We start from the raw sequence: 16761 nt of genomic DNA, 5'->3' as shown, positions 1-16761 counted from the left end.
AGATTCTGAGATCAGGAGCCGTAGAAATCAAGAACCAAACATGTATTCCATTCATTGTAAATGGACAAAGACTGAAGCTCTACGAAGGAGGAGACATTCCAGCATACTACTCAAGCCACACCCTGATTGATCCATCGATTCCTACTACTATAGGTGTATAAGTTCTGATCGTCAAGCTAATGACGTTAAACAAGCGCTGCGTGGGAGGCAACCCATGGTTTTTCTTTTCATTTTTTTTTCGCATTTATTTACATTTATTTTTATTTTTATTTTATTTTATCTTATTTTGCATAGAGACTAAAATTTGAATGGTTTGCATTTTCAGGATCACTTTCTTAACTTTTACAGGATGCAGGGTTTTGATGACATGCATGTTGCCTATAGAGATAATGCTCAGAGGGAGCGCTACATTGCTTTGTATCAGCGCCCTATGACACCCACACGTTACCCTGATCAACACAGTATGGAGGCACTGGGTATCGAGCCGAGTATCAGATTCCTTAGCCACCAACTTCACTGGGACGAATTTGTTGATGACTTGAATAACACATACAGGAACCTGACTTTGGAGTTCCCGAGTTCATTCGACTATGACCCATATTCTGGACCAGATGGGTATGCTGCTTTCAGACTTTTTGGAGTTGAATACTCCTTCAGCCAGAAAGAGTTCGACGACTTATTGGGCTTCCAGACCACTCCTGATGCTATCCCGGAGACACCTATGGGATATTTTCTGGGTAAGGAGGTGGAGAAGTTTTGGAGTGATATATCAGGTGGCGGAAGCCAGGATCCATCTACGCAGTTATCTTATGTCATACATAACCCAGCCTTCAGATATTTTCAGATGATATTAGCACATTCCTTCTTGGAAAGACAGGATGCAGAGACACTACTGAGTGAAGAGGAGATCTTCCTATTATTTTGCGCATCCCAGTCTCGCCCAGTAGCATGTGGGAACTTTTTATTGAATAATCTCAGTGGTATCTCTAGATCCACCGAAGGAGTCATCCATGTTGGTGGAATCATCACACAGATTGTTGTCGCTTTAGGTCTGTCTCGCAAGCTGTCACATCTTCGGATCTACTGTGGACACACTACCATGGACATCGATTTCTGTTTGACCAGAGGATTGATGAGGAGAGCCTCTTTCCACCCATGTCAGTTCCGATTGCTAGTCGACAGTGAGGCTATCCATTATTTCACACTGCCAGACCCTATGATGACCAGTGTGCATGATCCAACGAATTGGAGTTATGCTCTAGAGGGCCAGGGAGAGACCGTCGAGGCACCAAGATCGCCACCCGTTGCTGAATACACGCCTACACCACCATCTCCTAGAATCATTGTTTTCTCTAATAATCATTCATCGCAGACGCCCGACATACGCACCCAGATTGCTGAGTGCCGTAGAGAGATTGCAGAGATTAGACAGGAAGTGGCGGACCTAACTTTACAGATAGGAGTGTCTGATCTCACCCATGCTACTGAAGCCGATTGTCTATATCAGGAGATCGCAGAGCTCGGGCAGGAGATAGCCATGCTCCGTGGATCCATTCAGACAGACGACACCCCTACTACCTGATCTCACCATTTCATTTCATTTTATTTCTCTTTTATATATTTATCGTATTTGCATTATCTATTTTATATTATCGCATTTAGATTATTATATAAACCACTACTATACATTAATATTTCTATTTTTATCTATATATGTTTTATATTTATTTTATTTGCATTTTAATTTTTCAGTTATTTATTTACTTATATTTAATTTCTATTTTTGTTTTTGTTTCAGTTTTACTTTTTATTTTCGTTTTTACTTTTATAAAATTATGCAAGTCAAAGAAACTAGGAGAATCACAAGACAAATGCTATCCAGACCCCTCAAAGCCAAAAGACAAGCGAAGCCCAAACCGAAGGACCAAAATCTGGCCCAGCCAGATTTTGCCTTGTGGCGCCCGCCATAGGACCTGTGGCGCCCGCCACAGCGTCTGTAAATGGTCGGGGCAGACCCCTTTTCTTCATCATTTTTACAACTTACAACCTCTAAAACACATTTTTTCACCTTGTAAAAAAGTCCTTGAACCCACAAAAAGCTCATACTTTCCTAACCATCATACCACACAAATCATTAATCCACTTTCCATTTTCGATTTCATCCGCCGGATTTTGTAAAAATCCAAACTTTTCACCAACCACTTCATCTTCTTTATCCACTTTTCAAGAGCATTCAAATGGAGTTCAACAGATTCATTCTTCGAGGAGGGAAACCAGGGGAGAGACAAAGAAAAATCATTGAACGGTTGCAAAATCGGGAAATTCTCCCGACAAGGTATGTTGACGAAAATTGTCTCTATACTTTAGGTATCTACCATAGCGTTTTTCATTTATTAGACAACTTAGGTTTGCATAATTTCTTTATCAACAAAGAACCCACCTATGAGCGGTTGACAATCGAATTTCTAAGTTCCTTAATTTATATTGTCAACCCTAACACTGCTAGCACAGTTGGTACTGTCAAATTTAGAATGTTTGTTGTTGAATACCAATTCAGTACCGACGAACTAGCCAGCTTGTTAGGGATCCCTCATGGGGAAGGTGCTATTTGTGAGGCCCCTTTGGATTCTGAATGGTCTATGGAGGTATTTTCCTTCTGAGAGCGTTTATCAAACACTTCCATAAACTCTTTTGAAGGAGTTCTTGCCTCAGCCATCCGAGTTTTTAGATATCTGTTGGCATGCACTATTTTTGGCCGGGAGAATCCAAATAAGGTTAACGCTAGAGAGCTTCTATATTTGCAAGGAAGCCTCACAAATAGGCGAATTAATTCGGTTCCGTTTATGCTCGCCCATATGATTTTAACTCTGAATAAGGCGGGACCGATTTCTTTTGGTGGATTGATTACGTCTATTGCTCGGGCACTTAACCTGAACAATGAGATGGCTACCCTAGACCCCTTACCTCCTCGCACAATTAACTTAAAATTTCTAAGAGACATGAAATTGTGTCGTTCAAGGAGAGAAGGAGGTTATACACTTATGATTCATGGTGTAGCCATCCCATCTGTTATTATACCTTGCACTAGACGTACCGATATACGTGATGAGAGGAATTGGACCTACGATTTAGATGCTCCACCTGTTTTTGATCCTCTTCCTCCTAACATTCCTGATGAGGCGGGACCAGACACTGATGATGAATATGACCGGAGAGAGAGATCTCCCGTACCCCATGTGTCCCCCCATCATCCTTCACCATCACACATCGCACCATCTTCTTCTTCTGCAGGTACCACTCCTGGCTTCTATATTACAGAGGAGATGTGGCGAGACCACATGGCTAGAGAGCAGAGGCGAGTGACCTACTCTCTACCATCCAGCAACAAATGGCGGACAACATGAGCTTTATGCAAGAGTCACAGCGGAGGACAGACAGGTCCTACGAGACCGTTCTACAGTCTATGCTTGCGATAACAAATACACAAGCCCGCCAACAACAATACAACCAGCAACACATGGAACTCATCGAAGCTACTCAAGGTTCCATTCTTGGTAACCTTTGAGAGGTGAGGACCACTCAGGATGCCCTGCAGGCGAGGATGGATCAGAGAGACCGTCGTCGTACCCGATCCCGTCGTCCACCTCAGGATGGCGAGGGCACTAGTGGTCAGCAATAGGTTGCCAGGTAACTCTTCCCTTATCTTATTTCGAAACATTGGGGACAATGTTCGATTTAAGTGTGGGAGGAGCATTTATCGTTTTCCTTTTATTTCCAGTTTTATTTGCTGTTTTTAGACTGTTTATTTCCTTTTAGTTGTTTAATTTCCCTTTTAGTTGTTTATTTTTCTTTTTAGTATAATGCATGAGTCTGACGAGTCACCGAATATAGTAGATCTTTAGTATAATCTAATCTCCCCATACCTTCCTTTTAGCCCCACCAAAATTTTTTTTGCAAAAGAAAACAGTGTTATTCCGAAAGTTTTCAGGTTTTAAAGACATGTTTTGAGTAAGGATGCGGTGACTTGGGAGAACTTTGCGAAACATCAGTATTATTTTAGCACCATAGACTTCGTAAATATAGGAATCATTCCCAAAACCCCATATACCATGGCCTTAATCATCATTTCCGTATAAGTCCTCAGTAGTTTATCCTAGCAGTCAGCTCCGGCCTACGCATCCTCTACGTAGGGGACCGATGCAAATAAGTGAATGATCCAGAAAAACGAAAAAATAAAAGAAAGCAAAAAGGAAACTCCTGTATAGGTGACCCTCACAAAGTCATTTAAACCAAAGGATTGTAAAAAAATTGCTAGAAAAAGAAAAAGAAAAAGAAAAAGAAAGAAACTCACCCACTGTTGGTTGGTTCAGAGGTATCTGGCACTGAACTCGGTAGGGCGGATTACGATCCGATCCCCCACAACTCCAGTTGGGTCCAATAAAAGGGTTTACACATGTTTATGTGCCGGAAAACCCAAGCTCGGATCATAATCACTAACAGGCCACTCTACTATGAAGCATGTACGGATAACGGGCTTAATGTGATTGTGGGATGATATGGGTTGGTTAATATAGGAATGAAGTTTATGTCCGTATTTGCGGATTAGTGTCATCATGATACCCTTAGTTCACTCAGTTAGTACCTATCACTGCATCCCAACTTGAACTTAGAATTTCTACCTGAAGCACTCGTTTACACCAGTTTTTATTTCATGAGCTTTATAATGTTTTGCTTAAGGACAAGCAAAGGTTTAAGTGTGGGAGAGTTTGATAACACTAAAATTTACGTATTTTCGACTCCGATTTCACATGCATTCTAGTTGTTTTATTGTCATTTTGTTGTGTTATTACTGTATTTTCCTTTGTTTTCAGGTTTTTACTTTAATCGGAGCCCCGATCGAGAAAAGGAGTGAAAAAGGGCTAAAAACCCTAAAATTCAGCATTTTATACTTATGGCCTACCCAGTGGCGGGCGCCACAAACCAAGCCATGACGTGTCAAATTCAACTTCCCTCAACTCCCACGTTTCCCCACTACATCCACTAAGGTGCCTCACTTTGGCCTTGTGGCGGGCGCCATGGCCTTGTGGCGGGCGCCATAAGAGGAAAAACGGTTCCCTCCTATTTTCAAGTTGAAGGGCATCCAAGTCATTTCCATCTTTTTACTTGCTTATAAATAGAAACACGAATTCACTTTTACAAGCATCCAAACTTAGAACAGAGGCAAACTCAGAAGCAACTTTGTTTCACTTAGGCATATATTCAGTATTTTATAGTGGTAATCGCTTCGCATTGGAGTGTTACCACAATTGTGTAATCAAGTCTGTGATAGAGTCTGTAATCGAGTTTGGAGCACTTTGGAAGGAAGTTAATCCTGCCGCCATTTTCTTTTCCGCATTGCAATTTACTCAGCCCTCCGATTGGAGCAGGTTTTTATTTCTCGCTTTTACTTTATTTATTTCTGCACTCGCTTTTACTTTATTTATTTCCTGCACTCGCTTTTACTTTATTTATTTCCTCGCACTCGCTTTTACTTTATTTATTTCCCGCACTCGCTTTTACTTTATTTATTTCCTCGCACTCTCTTTTACTTTATTTATTTCCTCGCACTCGCTTTAAATTATTTACTTTCCGCACTCGCACTACTTTTATTTACTTTCCGCACTCGCACTACTTTTATTTAAATTAATGCACTTTTATTTTACCATGTCTAACTAAATCTAAAAGGTTAGAATGTAAGGATCGTAATTGAACCGATAATCCGTACAATTGTCCGTAGAAACACTTAAGGGCTATTTTAACCTTCAACTTAAGTTTTCCCGCACTTCAATTCCATTGGGTAAGATCGAAAGCCGTCCAACGTCTTTATAAACTTAATTGTTTTTAACTATTTCAAAAACAGCGAAAGCGCTTTGTTTAGTTCATTAGGAGTTTTTAACATTAAGAAGAAAAGAGATTTTAAAACTATTTTCGGACGCGTTTATAAGTTTAGAGTCTGGTTCGTAAGAACCTCTTTTGGTTAAGAAGTCCAGGTTGTAATACTTTTCAACTTAGTCAAGATACTATATTTCTTAAAAATAGGTTTACTACTCTAACGCAATGCGCGCCTTTTTATAAGTGACAATAAGAGGGTTTGATTAGAGAGTACAACTCGGTTCTGAGTACGCGAAAGAGACAGTTCCTGTTAAATTAGTTCTTTTCAAAGTAGGAAACATTGCCCATAAGTAGTTCTATTAGCAAATACTTGGATTATCAATCTATTACATGAATTACATTCGACCCTGTCTTTATTAATTAAATCTATTTAAATACTTTACTTTTCATTGCACACTACGAAAAACACCTATTTTGACTGCCTTTGATAAACACCATAACAACAGTAACGATAGCTTGAAACTTGGTCTTTGTGGATTCGAAAATCTTTTATATTACTTTGACGCGTTCGTATACTTGCGAAAAGCACGCATCAGTGCCCCTGGCTTGTTCCCACTGGACTCTCCGATGACTGCTATGGTATGCTCATTTTCATAGTCGGTGTTGCTGAACTTGACCGGGTTGAATGTCTTTTTCTTCGGACTCACCTTGCATGTTGCTGGGTGATAACCGATACCAAACCTGTCGTGCTTTTCTCCCGCATTGACGACCTTGCCCCAACCGGGAAGCAGGCCTTTCTCCAATGTTTGCTTGGCACTCTTCGCTGAGGATAGTATGGTAGCGGATGATTGATTGTTGTTGGCGAACGCGGAACTGACATCTTCAAACACTAGACAGTGGAGCGGAACCTCGACGATCCCCTCATTTGTTTCAACATATCTGAAGGAAGAAAGTTCACTGAACAACAAATCCTCTTCCCCACACACAATTACCAGCTTGTCATCTATCAAGTACTTCAACTTCTGGTGCAAAGTAGAAGTGACTGCCCCAGCAGCATGAATCCATGGTCGGCCCAAAAAACAACTGTAGGTTGGGTTGATGTCCATGACTTGAAAAGTGATATCGAACTGGTGTGGTCCAACACAAATAGGCAAATCGACCTCCCTAATTACCTGCCTTCGGGAACCGTCGAAAGCTCTAACAATCATGCACTGGTTCTCATCTCGGGCCCCTTAAAAGTGTAACTGGCTTAATGTAGATTTTGGTAGTACATTAAGCGAGGATCTAGTATCAACAAGGATCAGGATAAGAGGGAGTCAGTACATGTGACCGAAATATGTAGTGCTTTGTTGTGGGCCTCTCCCTCAGGAGGTAACTCTGCTTCATTAATCCCAAATACCTACTGGCAGTGATGTTGGCAACCACGTCGTCAAATTGATTGACCGTGATATCTTGCATCACATGAGCGGTATTTAGAACTTTCAGCAATGCTTTGCGATGAGCCTCAGAACTCAATATCAAAGACAAAATTGATATTTTGGAAGGCGTATGATTCAACTGTTCAACAATCTTGAAGTCACTTTTTCTGACCAGTTTGAGGAATTCTTGACTTTCCTCAAAGGTGACTTCGGACTGTTCATTTTCAATCATCGGCCATTTACCCTTGGAGACTTCGGCCTCTGCATCTTTATCATTGTCAACAACTCTCGTCAATACCGGAGCAGTCGTCACAGTCGGAGTGGCGAGTACAGTTGTCTTTGCCTGCGGAGTCGACGTAGGAGTTGCCTTCTCTTTAGGCGAGACAATTGTGGGTGTTGGAGACACCATAAGAGTGTATTTAGGAGCAAATACACGGCCACTTCGAGTCATGCCTCCCTCTCCAGTGATATTGACGATCTCTGTATCAGGAATGCAAATTTCTTTCCCTCCCAAATACGTTGTGGTCTCATAATTCTAAGGCACTGCCTTGGTGTTCTAATACGGAAACGGAGTTGGAACACGGAAATGAATCGGCTGAATCCTCTTGGGAGGAGCTTCAACCTTCTTCTTCCTGTACACAATAGTTATTGGTTCAATTACTGCTACCTCTTCTGCTACTTGAGCTTAAGAGAACTGTATTAACCCTTGGTTCATTAGTGCCTGCACGCACCCTTTCAACTGTTCGCAACTATCTGGATCAAACTCGCATACTGTACAATCATCATGCACCTCTTCTAAGAACCCAAACTATTCAAGTTTTTGTAACACAACAGACATCGGAGTCTTCACCTCTTCAACTTTTAGTATGACTTCGTCATTTACCTCCTCAATCACGGCGTTGACTGACGCGCCACTATGATTCGGAAAAGGATTTGTCTTTACATTCGGTTTTTCCTTCGGAGAAGGTCAGGATGTTCTGGTTGATCAAATCTTGAATCTTGCACTTAAGTTCTCAACAATTTTATGTGGAGTGCCCTATGAATCCGACATGATATGCGCACGAAGCATTAGGATGGTGGTTGTTGCGGAATGAAGGAGTGGCCACGGGCAATTCCTTTGGTATGATCGCCCCTACATGAACAAGATAGGGTCCTAATTCGGAGTACGGCACCAGAATTTTGTCAAATTGGGGTCGGTTCCCAAAATTGTACCCTCGGTTTTGTGCTCGATTATATTGTTGGTTTGGATTTCTTTGAGTGGATGTTGATTGTCGATTGTCTTTTTGTGGTTGATACTGGAAAGGAGGTCGTTGGTGTTGAGCTGCGGCAACGTACTGGTATGGGTAATACAGCATAGGGGCTGTCGGAACTCGATATCGGGGGCGAGCCTTCGCCATTACAGAGTTTGCTTCCCCCTCCTTCTTCTTTGCGAAGCCCCCATGCGGTCTCTTGTTGACTGACTGCGGCGTGATCGTGTCTGTTATCTTCCCTGATTTCAGCTCACTCTCAACACGTTCCCCAATAGTGACCATATCGGCGAAGTTTATTGATGAACTGCCAATCATTTTCTCAAAATACAGCCCATGCAGCGTACCCATGAAGATGTCAACCAACTCATTGTCAGATAGTGTTGGTCGAACCCTAGACGCCATTTCCGCCACCTTTGAGCATACTCTTTGAAGGTTTCATTCTTCGTGACTGGTTCTATAGTTGAAGCCTTGTTGGAGCCATGTCAAGGTTGTATTTGTATTGCTTCAAAAATGCCTCAGAGAGGTCCCTCCATGATTGGATCTTTGAGCGCTCCAAACTCATATACCAATCCAAGGAAGCCCCAGTTAGGCTATCTTGGAAGCAATGAATCAGGAGGTTGTCATTATCAATATGAGAAGCCATCTTCCTGCAGTACATAGTGAGATGAATGCGGGGACAACTAAGGCCTTTGTACTTGGGGAGATCGGGCATCTTGAACTTTTGAGGCAACACCACGTTCGGGACCAAGCAGAGGTCTCGAGCGTCTATACCAAAAGAAGAGAAACCCTTAATGGCCCTTATTCTGTCGTCCAAGAGTTGGTAATCCTCCGGTTTGGCCAGCCCAACAATGGGAGGAGCGACCTGACTGGCCGGTCGAGAGACTTAGGAGCGGTTGGCGCTGGCATGCTCGGGTTGAACCACATTGGCGGGTAAGAGAAACATGGTGGCATAGTCTGAGCAGCAGTAGCAGGTTGAAAATATTGCATTCTAGGTTGAGCATTGGGGGCCTGAGGTGCCCCTGTCTGCATATACTAGGATGCAGGATTCATCAACATGGGCACAGAGCCTGCCCCTGGGTAGCCAAAACGGACGGGGATCTGGCTGGTGCTCGTAGCTTGAGCAGCCTGACTGGGCAGTTGGAAATGGAAACGCAGGCCTCGGTAGTCTTCTTCATCATTAGGGAGGTCGTCAGGGACCTGACCCTGGTTGTCATCCAAGTCAGCAGCAATGACCGGGGTAGTTTGGAGAGCGGGCAGAACCCAAGGGAAACCAGAGTTTCCAGCAGCAGCGGCAAGAGCTGAGTGAGGGAAGAAGGCTCATCTACTAGTGAGGCTAGCAGCAAGGTGTGGAGGCATTCCCCACAGGTAGGCAGCAGCAAGCCTAGCAGGATCTGTGGGGACCACCCGGAGGTTCCCAGAGTTAGGCACCACAGTTTCCGCCGGAGGATCGACGATAGTGCCAGCAGCGGTATCAGCAATAGTCACCCCTGTAGCACGAGTGACGTTGGCAGCAGCAGAGGCAAGGTTCCTCTGAGATTATAGGAGCTCAAGGATGGTCTCCATGTTGCCCATGAACAAGTTCATCTCTCCTTGCACCTGGGCAAATGATTCACGGACAACTGCGTTGTCGACTTCGTATTCGGCCATGACCTTAGATTTGCTGGAGCGTGTGTAGTACGGATGACGAGTCATCGTTGTTGCTGCAGCAAAACGACGAGTGTAAGCATTTTGTTTTCTGACAGCTTTTGGCAAGTATATGCATTGATGCATGTATGCATGTAAAAGGATTTGATATGTGCATTCAAAATTACTATTAGTTTTTGTAAAGACGAAATTCCAAGGAATCCGCGAGTCTATTTAACACAAGAAATTATGAAGCGAATAAAGAGAGACAGTTTATGAAGCCAATAATCGAGAAACTCTTTTATTCCATGTCAATAAAACAGAATACAAATACATTAAGAAAATTCTTATCGGCTACAAGAAGATCACATAAGTCCGATCAGACCTCAATCTACTGAAATACAAGCGGCTAGAAACAATTAGATAACAACTCCTCATAGTAAGCTTGTGATTTGGGAGACATACAGGCGCCCCATTTTCCCAACATCACACTTTCTTCAGATGGGGGGTTGTTCACAACTGTCTTCCCTCGGTCGGAAGGGTCTTCAGGACGCTCATTCAATTGTATGTTGCTGTCGTTCGGGTTCCCATGTGATTGCTCCTTCAGCTTTTGGATCTCTTCTAGCTTCTGATTCAGCTCGTACTGGTTCTGGCGAAGGGTGACTTCCAGTTGTTTGTTACAGCTTCTTTCATCCTTCAACTCCTTCTTACAAGCTTCTAGCAGGCTTTGAAGTTTCTTCATTTGCTCCATGTGTTCTAGTTCTGCTTTACCAGCTCGGTATTGAGCTTCAGCTAACTGCTTCTTTTTGGTCGTCAGACTGGCATAAGTTCCTTTGAGGGTGTCACCCACTTTGAGTCTTTTGAAAACCTCTGTCTGTACCTCATCATCAGCTTGACGAACTCGGTCTCTCTTCTGATTCAGATTGATTTTCAAGGTCTCTTTCTCCAATGAGATCTTAGCAAGCTTAGATTTAAGATCGGCATTCTCTTTCTCTTGAGTCTTGATAACCTTCTTCAATTCATCCATCTCGGAATTTGGCTGGTTGTCTAGCTCAGAAGATTGGAGGTTCATGGATGGTTTGGGCGGGAACGGCAATAAGACCTCACTAACTCTGCTCTTGACCCAACTGGTGTAGGCTTCCTTGGTGATATAATTCTTCTTACCCATCTCTGCTCTTCTTTAAGGACAAATCGACCCCCAAGCCTTGATAATCTTCTTGATCAACTCGGGCTCTTCGACTCCTTCGTACAAAACAAAACCTTCTACACTTTCGAGATCAGGTTTGTCTACCATAGGATATCCAAGTTGTCGCAATTCTAACCTCCGGTTGTAGTTGATTCCTCCTTTTGTACCAAGAAGAGGCACATTAGGAAAATCCCCAAAATTGAGGATGAGATTCACACCATCATACACTCGAGAATACCAAGGGACGTCTTCGGCTTTTAAAGACATGATCCTCTGGGACCACTTCATATTATCTTTGTTCTCAACGAAAGGACCTTCACTGGGTAGATGCGAAATAAACCATCTATATAGTAAAGGGGTGCAACAGACGATAGTCCCTTTCTTCTTCTGGGTCCTTACGTGAATGGAATAGTAAATATCAGTAAGAAGAGTGGGAATCGGGTTCTGAGTCAAGAAGATGTGAATAGCAGCCAAGTCCACGAACTCCTCCAAATTCTGAAATAAGACAATCCCATAGATGAGTAAAGCTAGATGGGCGTTGAAGGTCGTCCAGCTTCCAGCTTCGGCGAAAGTGATAGCATTGTCTACGAGAAACTTAGAGGTGAAGCCACGAATTCCACCTTTTGGTTTCAGGTACAATTCTATCTCCTTCTTTCCCATATGCAGAGCTTTAGCAAGTTCTCGATATTCAGGAAGTTCCTTAGTGCGGATGTAGGGCACATGGTTCTTTATCCTGATACCCAAAATATGAGAATACTCTTCCAGTGTCGGCGCTAGCTGATAATCTTGGAAAGTAAAGCACCTTAATGGTGGATCATATAACTGCACCAAGGTGTGCACAGCGGTGATGTTGACCTCGGTGTTCAGAATTCCCAGCAGGTTACCATACGTTTCCTTGAAGGTGTATTTGTGAGTCAAGTCTAAACGTGCCCTAAGTCTTCTCAACACAGCCAATGGAGGTTCCATAAACTTATAATTGTGGTTGCTCTTTCTCTCGGGATTCATGCTTCGCTTCAATTGCTTGGTGAATAGACTAGACTCTTAGATTCCTGGAAAAGACATGCATATGCAAAAAAAATGGTCATGATGAATGATAATGCAATGATGATATGATAATAAGCCACACGAGGTCGGAACCCTGGCAAGTTCTGGACAATCTGTAAGTGCCACATATTGCAAGTCCAAAAGTTCGACATATCATGAGTAGCAAGGTAGGTAGAGTCTATGGTTTCCTGCAATGAAAACCCATATCCCCCTCACAGGTGTGGACTATGCTCCAAGGTGGTACCTAGAAGGTCTTCCAGATTCATCGACTTGAAATGAAACTACCCTACCGTAGTGAATACTCACAGGACAAAAGTACTTCCAAGTGAATCTAGTCTGGGTGTGGTTTTCGTGACCCCCAACGTGCGAAAAACAGACATACACGACTATTCACGAGTCTAACCTATGTGTATACTAATCTCGGGTATAAAGCTTTCCTCTCATGTAATCTAACTCATCCCAACAACAGTGTAATAGATATATCCATAATATAAGGCAAATGCGATAAATAAAAGCGAGTAAAGCTATGAGTTAAGAACCTAAACTAGCGAGGGAACAACCTAAACTAGGCTTGACTCCTTTTAGCGACTAGGAAATACTCCGAGTAACGAAGTATTCCCCAGCAGAGTCGCTAGCTGAAGCTACCGGAAATATACCCGACCGTATCGCAAGCTCGAACATACAACAAAGTCGCCATCGAACTTTATTTATCCCCAAAGGGAAGGGAAAACATCGATAAAACTTAAGGGAAAGAGATATATTGGGTAAGGAAGTCGGTTATGCAAGGGGAATGTATTAGCACCCCAAACATCCATGGTACTCCATTAGAACCATTTTGATTTTTCTTGCTCGAATAGGTGTTAACTAGAGATCACTCGCAAAGAATGAATGGAAAGGAAAGAAATAGATAAAGTGCTCGGTGAGGATTAGGGCCCTCATGCCTACGTATCCTCATAGTGCAATGAGGAATTCAGAGCTTCGTAGTTCAAGGAACTAGAGGCAGGAGATGAAAACAAGTATGATAGAAGCATGATTTGAACCAAAGAATAATGTTGTTTGAACTCCAACAAGGGGTGAAAATGTTAACCCAAGAGTAAAACTGGTGTGAACCAATCAATGAGGGCGTATCGCACTAGTATCACTGTATTGGAACAACCGAAAAAAAGGGTTGCCTAAGTGCGGCTGCAAAGTAAGTAAGGGGATGTTCGTCTAAGCAACAGGGTCTAACAAGATGAACAAATCGGATATTGGTTCACAAAAAGGGTACAAGATGGAGCACAAAGATATATTGTATTTGGCTCAAAGAATAGGTATATCACATGGAGTGAAAGAAGGTAGATTATGAAGGTATCATGGAATGAATGGAATGAAGTGACTGAATTCACAGAATAGAGTATCTGGTGATAAGTGACTGGAGAACTATTATTTGAAATCGAAAGGTGAAAGTGTATTGGAATCCATAAGAGAAGTGAGATTTCTACCATAGAGGGAAACAACGTTAACCAATACATGGACTAGCGGATCACCACTATAGGGTTTTAGCTAAAAAGAAGGAATTAAATGTTTGGGATGAGAGCCAAACAAACTCTAGGTATGAAATGAGGACTATTCGTGAGGCGTCCTAAAATGATGTATATGGAATTCCAAGGAAGGTGTATTTCGATGTCAAAGAGACAGTATGTCACTGGATGAACGATTTATGATCGAAGGTAGGTAATGGATAGTGGAAGATATGAATGATGCCCTAAGGCAAAAGAAGGAATAATTAGAAGTATGCTTGCCAAGGTTTCACATCCTCGTGCTTACATATTCTCATTGTGCAATGAGAAAGTCAGAGCAATCGTAGTTCAAAACTACGAGAATAAAGAGAGAGATGTTTGTCTAAGCAACATGGACTCACAAGACAAACACCAAGTCAAGGAATGATTGTAGTATTGGAGTGCAAGGAGTATTGTATCACTTGTTGGGGAATCGACAGTTCGAGATCAAATCAGGATAGTGGCTTGGATCCAAGAGAAGGATAGACTCTCAATCGAGGAGGTAGGTGATGTGTTATCCGAAGGAATGAAGTGAACGTTTGGGATGAGAGCCAAACAAGAATGAAATTAGTGTTTGGGATGAGAGCCAAACAAGAATGAAGTGAGTGTTTGGGATGAGAGACACACAAGGATGAAGCTAATGTTTGGGATGAGAGCCAAACAAGGGTGAAGTTAGTGTTTGGGATGAGAGCCAGACAAATATGAAGTTAGTGTTTGGGATGAGAGCCAAACAAAGATGAAGTTAGTGTTTGGGATGAGAGCCAAACAAACCTCGATTGAAGAGACGGGCTGTCATCAGGACGTCCTAAAAGGACGGACAAGGAGTCCGAGGAGAATTATGATTGATCTCGAAAAGATGGTATTGGTTGCATGATTGGAGTAGCAATAGATTAGGTAGATTGATAAATAAGATAGGTCGCGAAGAAACCGGGTTCTCCTGCCTACATACCCTTATAGTGCAATAAGGAAATCAGAGCTTTCGTAGTTCAACCCACTAGGGCTGAAAAGAAATTGATTGAAGGCAAGAGGAAATGGATGATTGAGATTGAAATGATTTGAATGGAATGATTTAGAACTAAATAGATAGACTTGGTAGTTACTGGATGATGAGAATCACACTAACTTTTAAATGGAGAGAGAATAGTCTTTGTAGTTGTTTCTAGCATTGAAGATGAAGACCTTATCAATCGTTAGATTCGAATTGCACTAAAGTCTATGAATGGAGGTGAATACGATGAGCGCTGGGTCATACGTCCCATACCCAAAGATACTTAGAATGGGGCTAGGAATACTCCAGTCCGACTCCTTCTCCATTACTTAAGGCTCATATCGTACAACTTGATTCATGATTGATAAGTTGTTGACGTTGTCATTGCTTTTGTTTTTTTTGCTTTGTGAAGATAGACGTGGCAATTGTATGATTAGAATTGTGCTAAAGTCTATGAATAGAGGTGGATACGATGAGCAGTGGGTCATACGTCCCATACCCAAAGATACTCAGAATGGGGGTAGGAATACTCTAGTCCCACTCCTTCTCTATTACTTAAGGCTCATGTCACACTCTTCTAACTTTGATTTAACAAATGTTAAAGATGCCACCTTTGATGTGCTTGAATAATCCGCTGCTTGATGTGACTTAGGATGCCTTGATTGAAGTTCTTGAGTTGAGGCCTTGAGCTCCACAGCATGAAAGAAAAGTCCTACTAAGTGACCAACGGTCTTTTGGTCACTCAATTAGACTGGGGGATTATACAAGTTCAAAGGATTTAATTAATCAAAATTGCTTTTGATCAATTTAATTGGGGGTTTGGTTTTAGTTTTGAAGGGAACTAATTTTTGGATCTAATTGAAGTTAGTAATTGTTATAAGTAACCTAAGGGATCATGCATTAGAAGTTGGTTGAATATTCTAAGTTAGATTAGAAATCCTAAGGGAGCATGTCAAAATATCGATTAAAATCATGATTAAAATCCTATGTTAAGTCCTATAATTAATTGCATTATAATCCTAAGGGGAACATGCAATTTTCAACACAAAAATAACAAAATAAGCCCATAAGGGCAAAATGGTCAATAGTGAACTATGTCAAATTCTAATCATGGTTTAAAGTTGATTAAATCCTAAAGATGAATTATAATCCTAATGTTGAAAATGGGATGATTCTAAATTTAATACAACCTATTTGTTTCTAATTGAACCTAACCAAAATTCCTAATTAAAATTCTAAGGATAAAATCCTAATTAATTCTAAGAAAAATTATATTTAAATCCTAATATGCTAATTAAATCCTAAAATCAAGATTTATTAACCTAATTAAACCAACAATCTAATTAGCCTAATCAAAATGCAAAACAATAAAAGAAAATCAAAGAAAACAAATAAAATTGGAAACAGGGGTGTATTTGTTAAAAGGGGTGTGGATTGAGTTCAGAATAATGAGCTGCCAATTGAGCCCATCACTGATTTTTTGTACATCCAACCAACAAAAAAAATGGGGTGCATTCAGCGGATTTGGGAATGGGTCGTCTGAGCTCAATGCTTCACCAAGTGTTCCAAACAGGGGGGTACGGAAGTAAAACTGCGTGGGAATTAGCAAATGGTGCTAATGGGCTTGACGAAGCCCAATTCCACTTTCATCACTAATCTCTGGGGGTGCACTAGTGATAATTGTTGTGTAAAGAGTAATCCCCATGGGCCTGAACACTTAAGCCCAATCCTCATCTCTGTTGACTTGTCCAAGTCAAGAGAGTTCAAACTCAATCAAAAATGTGCGCTCGCTCACCACCACAAACATCCATGGTCCACTGCACCGGCGTCCGTCGCCGGCGCC

At 41.8% G+C, this 16761-nt stretch overlaps 1 protein-coding gene across 1 annotated transcript; it reads right to left on the bottom strand.

Moving 5' to 3' along the window:
• Positions 1–11342: 11342 nt before the first annotated feature.
• LOC127137384 (uncharacterized) lies at positions 11343–12353 on the bottom strand. The gene is made up of 2 exons (XM_051063851.1): positions 11516–12353; positions 11343–11449 (listed from the first exon to the last, which is right to left on the bottom strand). Exons 1-2 carry the CDS (start codon positions 12351–12353, stop codon positions 11343–11345), a joined length of 945 nt encoding a protein of 314 aa, XP_050919808.1.
• Between the last annotated feature and the right edge of the window lie 4408 nt (positions 12354–16761).

This window comes from Lathyrus oleraceus, chromosome 4, assembly GCF_024323335.1.
Source record: "Lathyrus oleraceus cultivar Zhongwan6 chromosome 4, CAAS_Psat_ZW6_1.0, whole genome shotgun sequence".
NCBI lineage: Eukaryota > Viridiplantae > Streptophyta > Magnoliopsida > Fabales > Fabaceae > Lathyrus > Lathyrus oleraceus.
The sequence above is the reverse complement of the archived record's forward strand: the minus strand, read 5'-3'. Positions and strand labels throughout refer to the sequence as shown.

Coding starts and splice junctions, on each gene's coding strand:
- LOC127137384 (XM_051063851.1), bottom strand. CDS start 12,353: ATGAATCCCGAGAGAAAGAGCAACCACAATTATAAGTTTATGGAACCT. Junction 11,450..11,515: donor TCCTAATGTGCCTCTTCTTG/GTACAAAAGGAG, acceptor ATCCTATGGTAG/ACAAACCTGATCTCGAAAGT.